A 9,284-nucleotide genomic window follows, 5' to 3' on the forward strand; every position below is an offset into this window, starting at 1 on the left:
TCTGCAGACTCAGGACTCAGGACTCTGTGGGAGGAGGAACGTTCTCCGGACTCACGGCTGACAGAGGACACCCTGTGCAGACTGTAACACCTCTGATCACTGACCCTACAGGTGATGAGAGGCATGATGGGAGAAAGGCTGATTTGAGCTCATCCTGAGGTGAAGAGAGTTCGGGCTGCTTCGGGAGTCTCTGGTGATCCTGAAAGGCTCCTGTCTTCATCCTCACTGAGTCACACTGAGTGAAAACACTGACAGGAGTCTGATACTTCAGACAAGGGGAGAGAGCTGCTCAGTTCAGCTGCACCACAGCGCCCCCTGCTGTTTAGGAATACACATCACAGAGAATGAAAACAAGCTGAGGATCTGTTCTAAAACTTAAAGTGTGAATCCTTTAAACACAGAGTGAATATGAGAATACATCTGAGTCCTCAGCAGACTTTATTACTCTCTAGTATCATTATTACTATTTATACCATGTGTAACATTTGTATAAACCTTAGATTTTCTATTATTATTATCTTCTTCCACTTTATTGTATTTTGATTTTATTTATATATTTAATATAATTTTGATTTTACTCATCTATTCATTATTATTACATCTATTCTTGTTTGACTTGATTTTATTTTTATTGTATTCATCTATTCTAATTTTCATAATTATTTTTATTTTATTACATTTATGTATTTTTGTTCTATCGTATTTAGCTATTCTTGTTTTATGTTATTTTTATTATATTTTGAGATTTTAATTTTGCTCTATTCTTGTATTTAAATTATCTATTTTTATTTTATTTTGATTGTATTTATATATTTTGATTTAATTTTGATCATACTCATCTAGTACTTTTTTTTTTTATCAATCTATTCTTATTTGACTTTATTTAGTTTGTATTGTATTTATCTATTTCAATTTCACCATTTATTTTATTTTATTACATGTATCTACTTTTATTACATTTTATTTATCTGTTCTTATTTAATGTAATTCTTATTATATTTCTATCTTCTAATTTTGCTCTATTCTATTTTATTTATCTATCTTACTGTATTTTTCTCTACCCTTATTCTTGTATTACGCTTGCTGCTTTGTGAAACAGATTTCCCCCTGGATCAATAAAGTGAGATCTGATCTTGTCTGACATCTTGAACTACAGAGAGAAATAAATGTTGTGTTCAGCAGATTAAAGTCCTGAAATCATCAGTTACAGCAGAAGAAAATAAAAAGATGAAGAAATATGAGTTTTAGGAGCTCTATGAAATTAAAACATGACATCAGTGAAGTTATTCTCCAGTTGGAATTTATTTTCATCCTTTTAATTAAAAATATTTAAATTAAAAAGAGTGAAGACTGAGATCAGAGAGGAGAAAAATATTAAATAAAATACTAAATAATTAAAAACACATTAAAATAACTCAGTCTGAAGTGTTTTCATTAAATATGATGACTCAAGGTCTTTAATAATCCCTCTCATGGTTTTATTAGTTTTTATTAGTTTCATGTTTTATTTTCCTTCTCCGGACTGAAGATGTGTTTCTTGTTTCCCTCCGGTCCCTCAGGGAGCGCTGCACGCTCAGCAGCTTCCTGCTTCCCGTGTGTCACACTGATCTCAGTCCGTGTCAGAACAACAACACACGTGAGAGGAGCAGCAGAGAGATGTTCTCCTCTCTGAGAGACAAAGTGGGACAGGTGCTGCTGCCGGGGGACGAGTTCTCCTTCCACACCGAGGACACCATCTCTCTGTCGGGACCCGTGAAGTCCGAGAGGGTGGTCTGTGGTCCGGGTCTGAGGCGGAGCGGGGACCGGCTGCTGGTCTGTAAGAGCGGCGTCCTGAGACACAAGGCGCCCAACATGTTCTGGATGGACTCCCAGCAGAGGAGGGTGAGCCAAGACTTAACTCTGTGTTCAAAGTACTGGTCCAGAACAGGTCCAGACCTGGTCCAGAACAGGTCCAGACCTGGTCCAGACTTTAGACCTAAACTGATAGATTAAGTGTCTGACAGGATGTTTCAGTTTGTACATTAAAGAGGAACCTTATAGCCTCAGGCAGCTGGTTCCTCCTTCAGCAGGGAGGGGACAGGTGTTACAGCAGTGCATCATGGGAGTTTGAGGTGTTCATGCAGTGCATCATGGGAGTTTGTGTCTCTGTCCTCAGTACGTCCCCGTTAAAGGAGAGACCGTCATCGGCATCGTGACGGTCAAATCAGGAGACGTCTTCAAGGTGGACTTTGGAGGAAGTGAGCAGGCGTCCCTGTCCTACCTGGCCTTTGAGGGGTCCACCAAGAGGAACCGCCCCAACGTACAGGTGAGACTCTGAGGACAGAAAGTCCAGATGAGACTCTGAGGACAGAAAGTCAAGGTGACACTCAGGACAGGAAATCATGGTGAGACTGTGAAGTCCAGGTGAGACTCTGAGGACAGAAAGTCCAAGTGAGACTCAGGACAGGAAGTCCAGGTGAGACTTTGAGGACAGGAGGTCCAGGTGAGACTCAGGACAGAAAGTCCAGGTGAGACTATGAAGTCCAGGTAAGACTCAGGACAGGAAGCCTAGTTGAGACTCTGAGGACAGGAAGTCCAGGTGAGACTCTGTGGACAGAAAGTCCAGGTGAGACTGTGAAGTTCAGGTGAGACCCTCTCTGTGTATTGACCTCCCTCTGTGTGGTCTACCTGTGCAGGTAGGGGACCTGGTCTTTGCTCAATTCGTGGTAGCCAATAAGGACATGGAGCCGGAGCTGGTCTGTGTGGACAGCGGGGGACGAGCCAACGGGATGGGAGTGTTCGGAGCAGGAGGTCTGCTCTTCAGCGTCTCTCTGGGACTCGTCAGAAGGTATGAGCTTCTGAATGATCCACCTGAAGGACCTGGCTCTCTGACGCCCCCCTTCAGGCCGTCCTAACCCCTCTCTGTCCCCCCTCAGGCTGCTGGCCCCCCACAGCGGCGTCCTGCAGGACCTGCAGCAGCTGTTCCCCTGTGAGCTGGTGGTTGGGATGAACGGCCGTCTCTGGGTCCGGTGTTCCAGTCTTCAGCGGACCCTCGTCATCGCCAACCTGCTGCAGAGCTGCGACACCATGACCGCCCCCCAGAGACAGCAGCTGTTCAAGAGGGTGGCACAGGGGGCGCTGTAGACCACATCAAACCCTGCTGGACTACAAACCTCACCTGCAGCTCACCTGGTCTGTGTTCAGGAGGAGGCAGGTGAGCTCAGGTCTTCGGAGGTCCGCCTGCTCACAGAGACGTTAGAGATCTTTGAGGTGACGCCGGATCACTTCCTGTTCAGAGACCCGGTCTCACTCAGGTGTGTGTTCACCTGAGATCCAGCTGTGGTTCAGGATCTGGTTCTGTACCGTGTTTTATATCCTGACCTGATAAATGAGTTCTTTATTAAATCAAACGGGTCACGTGTCTCTGTGTCAGACCGGTTTCTGAGGCGTGTGAGAGCTCAGAGACCAGAACCAGAGAAGAAGAGACCATCAGAGGAGCTGTGAGGGGGTGTGACAGGGACCAGGTCTGACAGGGAGCAGGTCTGACAGGGACCAGGTCTGACAGGGACCAGGTCTAACAGGGATCAGGTCTGACAGAGACCAGGGCTGACCGTGACCAGGGCTGACAGAGACCAGGGCTGACAGAGACCAGGGCTGACTGAGACCAGGAATGACAGAGACCAGGTCTGACAGACACAGGGCTGACAGAGAACAGGTCTGACTGAGACCAGGAATGACAGAGACCAGAGCTGACTGAGACCAGGACCGACAGAAACCAGGTCTGACAGGGACCAGTGTTGACAGGGACCAGTGTTGACAGGAACAGGGCTGACAGAGACCAGGGCTGACTGAGACCAGGGCTGACCGTGACCAGGGCTGACAGAGACCAGGGCTGACTGAGACCAGGGCTGACAGAGACCAGGGCTGACAGAGACCAGGGCTGACAGGGACCAGGGCTGACAGAGACCAGGGCTGACAGAGACCAGGTCTGACAGAGGCCACGGCTGACTGAGGCCAGGAATGACAGAGACCAGGGCTGACAGGGACCAGTGTTGACAGAGACCAGGGCTGACTGAGACCAGGGCTGACCGAGACCAGGGCTGACAGAGGCCACGGCTGACTGAGGCCAGGAATGACAGAGACCAGGGCTGAGAGGGACCAGGAATGACAGTGACCAGAGCTTACTGAGACCAGGGCTGATAGGGACCAGGGCTGATAGGGACCAGGGCCGACAGGGACTAGGTCTGACAGAGACCAGGAATGACAGGGACCAGGGCTGACAGAGAACAGGGCTGACAGGGACCAGGGACTAGGTCTGACAGAGACCAGTGTTGACAGGGACCAGGGCTGACAGGGACCAGGGCTGACAGGGACTAGGTCTGACAAGGACCAGGGTTGACAGGGACCAGGGCTGACTGAGACCAGGGCTGACAGGGACCAGGACCGATGTAGACCAGGTCTGACAGGGACCAGGTCTGACAGCTTCAGATCAACATGAGTTTAAAAACAGACTCAGGTTTCGTTTTCTCGTAACATTTATTTCAAATAGTTTAAGAAAAAATAGATTTTTTTACAACTTTTTTCTTTATCTGACTTTTTATACAGTACTTTATGTGCATTTAGAAAACCTAACAAACAAACAAACAAACAAACAAACAAACAAACAAACAAACAAACAGCAGTAACTGAGGCAGCAGAGAGCCAGAGCTCTGACAGGCAGCACAACCCGAACCACAAAGGATGCTGGGAAAATATGGAGGAGTGCAGGTATCAAAGACCAGACTGACCGGCTCTGGACCGGATCAGACCGGCTCTGGACCGGGTCAGACCGGCTCTGGACCGGGTCAGACCGGCTCTGGATAAAAAGTGAACTCTACGTTTGTTTTTAGGCTTTTATAAAAGTGCAAATAAAAAGTGTCAGAGTGAGACATCAGAGCTCGTTGTAACATAAACCAGTCTGCTCTGAACTAAAGTGACACACACACACACACACTCTCAGCTGATTTACATTCAGAGAGTGACACACACACACGCACACACACACTCAGGTAAACAGACAGGTGAAAACTTTAGTAACTATGGTAACGGGACTCTGTAATTGAACACATGCGAGGCGAACGCAGAACTTTGGCAACACGTCAGGCTGAAGGTGGCGACTGAAAAAATACGGCAGACATCTTGTTGATGATGTCACAGTGCGGAGTGAGGAGGGCGGAGTGGGGTGGGGGTGGTGGGGAGGGGGCGGAGCCTGGCGGGGTCAGATGATGTGTTTCTGGATCCCCGGGACGAACTCCTTGGCGTTTGGGTTGAGACTGCTGTTCACCTGGTGGAGAGAAAAGAGACAGAGTGAGACATCCACAGTGTGTGTGTGTTTAACAGCTCTGTGAAAGGATAACAGGGACAGGAACTACAGATCAGGTCTGTGACTCTGAGTCTAGACTCCAGAGATCAAGGTGACGTGTGTGATCCAGGTCCAGGACAGAGATCTGAGGTCTGAACAGAGATCAGAGTCTGCTGAATGAAACTGTAAACACACTCTGTTGTTGTTGTTGTTAGTCTCTGAGTCAGGACGGCCTCTGATTGGTCGAAACAGACGGTGAACTCACCACAATGTCAAAGTCTGCGTCTGCGTGAACGTCCCCGTCCAGGACCAGCAGGCTGATCTGGTCCTGCAGCTGACTGACGGTCTGGGCGGGGAGGTCTCTGGACGGGATGAACCACTCCCACTGCTCCTCCTCCTCCAGCAGCTCCTGAACGCATCGCTCCATAAACTCCTCCTCCCACAGCTCCTCCTCCACCTGCAGCAACACACACACACACACACACACACACACACACACACACACACACACACACACAGAGTTTTGTTTTAAAGTGGTTCAGAGGAGACGTCTACACAGAGAATATATTGATATATAGAGAGAGAGAGAGAGAGAGAGAGAGAGAGAGAGTCTGTTTCTGTTCAGTGTTATTTTGGAACTCTTGGTCCTCTTTGTTTCCTTTATTGGAATAGTGGACTAACTGAACCCTGTCAAAGAGGACCAGCACACCTTTTAAAGGTAGGACAGGTGAGTCCTCTTCAGTCACAGCTGTTCATAACAACAAGTGTAAACACCTCCGTGATGCGTTCACGTGCTGACCTGGTTTCCAGCTGTCACCTGTCTGTGTGTGTGTGCGTGTGTGCGTGTGTGTGTGTGTGTGTGCGTGTGTGCGTGTGTGTGTGTGTGAGTGTGTGCGAGTGTGTGCATGTGTGTGTGTGTTTGTGTGTGTGTGTATGTGTGTGTGTGTGTGTGTGAGTGAGTGTGTATGTGTGTGAGTGTGTGTGTGTGTGTGAGTGTGTGTGTGTGTATGTGTGTAAGTGTTTGTGTGAGTGTATGAGTGTGTGTGTGTGTTTGTGTGTGTTTGTGAGTGTGTGTGAGTGTGAGTGTGTGTTTGTGTGTGTATGTGTTTGTGAGTGTGTGTGTGTGTGTGTGTGTGTGTGAGTGTGTGAGTATGTGTGTGTGTGTGTTTTTGTGTGTTTGAGAGTGTGTGTGTGTGTTTGAGTGTGTCCTCAGGTGTGCTGTGGTGTCTGACCTGTGTGTGTGTTTGAGTGTGTGTGTGTGTTTGTGTGTGTGTGTCTGTCTGTCCTCAGGTGTGCTGTGTGTGTCTGACCTGTGTGTGTCTGACCTGTGTGTGTGTGTGTGTCTGACCTGTGTGTGTCTGACCTGTGTGTGTGTGTGTGTGTGTGTGTGTGTCTGACCTGTGTGTGTCTGACCTGTGTGTGTCTGACCTGTGTGTATCTGACCTGTGTGTGTGCGCATGCGCAGTGGTCTCTCACCTGTCTGTTGAACTCCTCCTCGTTCTCCATCCACAGGTACTCTGCGAACGGGTCTTCCTCTGAGATGAACGTGCTGCTCAGGATGATCTCGTTGCTGATCGTCATGTTGTTGTTGTTGGGGTTGTTGAGACTCGGATCTTTCATTGCCGTCCCGGATCAGACCGTTAGCTGAAGGGGGGCAGACAGAGGACGGGTTTAACCTTCAGCAGACCTGGATCAGTTGGTCCGTTATGTCAGAGGGTCTCTGTGATGGCCGCTGGCTCTGTAATAACTGAGTAACAGGGACTGAAAGCTTCCAGACAAACATCCAGACACTTTAAATCAACGAGAGAACATCACACTGAGAGTCTAACACACATTAAAGACCCTGAAACACCAAGTCCCCCTCACCACAGCACCAAACGGTCCACTCTGGAGAACTCTTCTCAAACTGTAATGGCCGCTGCCTCTGTTTGTTTACATCTATGACGTCACGCCGTGCTCGCCTGTGATTGGACGAGCCGCTCTGCTGCCTTCATGTAACACCTGACCTACTTTAACCAAACGAGGCTGCATAATCGGAAAGGAGAGTGTCCTGGTACATGTGGGACATTTTTAACAGACTCTCTGGGGGGGACTGGTTTCAGAGCAGCCTGTGTAAATACATCTGACAAAGTGGGATGACTCAGTCCTGTTCCCGCCTCATTAAACACACCTGTGGTTGTTAGAATTACAACGATTAGGGGGTAAAAGTTAGATAGAACTTTATGTACTTTTTGTCATCATTTTCCATTTACATGTTAAGATAAGATAAGATATACTTTATTTGTAAAATTCTGTAAAATTCTTTTGTTACAGCAGCTTACAACACGGGACAGGGGAATACAACAATGTACTAACATAATTAAAAAAATATAATAACAATAATAATAGCAATGGTAAAATAAAATAAAATAAAATAAAGTAAAAATAAATAATAATATGGCAACTATTACAGATACATACACACTATGTACACTTCTATCTGATAAATAGATAAGGTAAGTTATTGCACGATAAAAATTGCAGCAGGTTATTTAAAAACAAACATACACAGTATGAAGAACAGTGCGATGCAGATGGATACAGTAGTTATTTGTGAATGTGAAAAGCTATAGAAATCTATTCATAATAATCGTAATTTATTTTTAGAGAGATTTTTTTAGACGAAGAATGTCACAAAGTGCTTTACAGATAAAACCTTTCATACAAGTCGCATGCAACCCAAAGTGCTTTACAGTGATTGAAAACAAGAAAGAAGCAGACATAAAATAACGACAAGACAAAACAAAAATGGATTTTAAAATAGAGACTAATGCACACCGACAATAATAAAATATGTGTTATTAAAATAAGTTAAAATGTCAAATTAATATTAAGAATATAAATAGTTCAAATAAATACATTTAAAAAGGGGTAAGGAAAAGAGTTGAAAATAGAATGAGGGCTAAAAATGTCAATAAAAATGAGTAGATAAATTGAAATTAATAAATGAATGAATAAATAAAAATAAAATCAATAAACAGTTAAAATTAGTAAAATAATAAAGCAGCATTTAAATCAATTTAACAGTAAAAAGTATGAATACAATTGTTAAACTCTACATAAAAGCCAGACTGAATAAATATGTTTTTAGTTTATGTTTAAAAGTCTCAATATCTCTGTCAGCTTCCCTCAGATCCTCCGGCAGGCTGTTCCATAGTTTGGGAGCTTCATGGCTGAAAGCAGCGCCACCAAATGTTTTTGTTCTCCCCTGAGGAACAGCTAAAAAAGAGGAGCTGGAGGATCTGAGAGACCTTCCTGGTTTATACACTAAAAACATCTCTGATATGTAGTCTGATATTAGGCTATGCAGCGCCTTAAAAACTAGTAAAAAACTGGTTAAATACAATTAAAAATTACATGAAAAGACATTTTAAAAAAGAGAAAAACAGGTGGAAATATAACAATGCAATTAAAATTGCATAGAGGTAAAAAAAATGATCCAAAAGCCCTCTGAACAGGTGAGTATACATGGGTGAGTTTATGAGTCCACGAGTCTGTGTACATTATGGGGAGAAGATCTCAGCATGAGGGGAGAATACACATCTTGCCACTCAAATATGAAGACCCCCCCCCCCTTCACACATACACACACACACACACACACACACACACACACTAACACACAACCTTTGTTTTCATATAAAAGCAAAATAGGCACTTCACTTATTTCCAACATGTGGTACCCCGATCATATCTACAGCCCAGTTGCATTGTTATGAATAATTAACAATTGCCTCTGATGCTATTCAGTCCTGTGAGCCAGAGTTTAGATTTTCCGAGTGTGTCTTGAAGGCAGCACCGTCGTCTAGACTGTGCAGAGCCTCCTCTAACACTTCACTGAACAAACTGTTCCACAACATAAATATACACTAAAGAGTAAACAACAACCTAATAACATAAAAACAACAACAACAACCTAATAACA

At 45.1% G+C, this 9,284-nt stretch overlaps 2 protein-coding genes across 4 annotated transcripts; one reads left to right on the forward strand and one right to left on the reverse strand.

Annotated features, from left to right (window-relative positions):
• The first annotated feature begins 1,562 nt into the window (after positions 1–1,562).
• Positions 1,563–3,389, forward strand: exosc3 (exosome component 3). The gene is made up of 4 exons (XM_034690721.1): positions 1,563–1,881; positions 2,156–2,305; positions 2,676–2,827; positions 2,916–3,389. Exons 1-4 carry the CDS (start codon positions 1,657–1,659, stop codon positions 3,121–3,123), a joined length of 735 nt encoding a protein of 244 aa, XP_034546612.1. The 5' UTR covers positions 1,563–1,656; the 3' UTR covers positions 3,124–3,389.
• A 1,467-nt stretch (positions 3,390–4,856) lies between these two features.
• On the reverse strand, positions 4,857–7,303 carry LOC117818078 (polyadenylate-binding protein-interacting protein 2-like). 3 transcript variants are annotated; one of them, XM_034690936.1, is made up of 4 exons: positions 7,187–7,303; positions 6,797–6,964; positions 5,586–5,777; positions 4,857–5,302 (listed from the first exon to the last, which is right to left on the reverse strand). In XM_034690936.1, exons 2-4 carry the CDS (start codon positions 6,938–6,940, stop codon positions 5,237–5,239), a joined length of 402 nt encoding a protein of 133 aa, XP_034546827.1. In that variant the 5' UTR covers positions 6,941–6,964; positions 7,187–7,303; the 3' UTR covers positions 4,857–5,236. The 3 variants fall into 3 exon arrangements, with proteins under 3 accessions (XP_034546827.1, XP_034546829.1, XP_034546828.1); XM_034690938.1 differs by having other exon boundaries at positions 7,154–7,246; XM_034690937.1 differs by having other exon boundaries at positions 6,797–7,067; positions 7,154–7,218.
• Positions 7,304–9,284: the final 1,981 nt, after the last annotated feature.

The sequence above is a fragment of the Notolabrus celidotus genome, chromosome 8 (assembly GCF_009762535.1).
Source record: "Notolabrus celidotus isolate fNotCel1 chromosome 8, fNotCel1.pri, whole genome shotgun sequence".
Taxonomy (NCBI): Eukaryota; Metazoa; Chordata; class Actinopteri; order Labriformes; family Labridae; genus Notolabrus; species Notolabrus celidotus.

What these genes read in the sequence shown, in the direction of transcription:
- LOC117818078 (XM_034690936.1), bottom strand. Translation starts at nt 6,940, where the DNA reads ATGAAAGATCCGAGTCTCAACAACCCCAACAACAACAACATGACGATC. An exon ending in AGGAGGAGTTCAACAGACAG is followed by an intron (nt 5,778 to 6,796) that starts GTGAGAGACCAC and finishes GTGTTGCTGCAG; the next exon opens with GTGGAGGAGGAGCTGTGGGA. An exon ending in ACGCAGACTTTGACATTGTG is followed by an intron (nt 5,303 to 5,585) that starts GTGAGTTCACCG and finishes TCTCTCCACCAG; the next exon opens with GTGAACAGCAGTCTCAACCC.
- exosc3 (XM_034690721.1), top strand. Translation starts at nt 1,657, where the DNA reads ATGTTCTCCTCTCTGAGAGACAAAGTGGGACAGGTGCTGCTGCCGGGG. An exon ending in TGGACTCCCAGCAGAGGAGG is followed by an intron (nt 1,882 to 2,155) that starts GTGAGCCAAGAC and finishes CTCTGTCCTCAG; the next exon opens with TACGTCCCCGTTAAAGGAGA. An exon ending in TCTCTGGGACTCGTCAGAAG is followed by an intron (nt 2,828 to 2,915) that starts GTATGAGCTTCT and finishes GTCCCCCCTCAG; the next exon opens with GCTGCTGGCCCCCCACAGCG.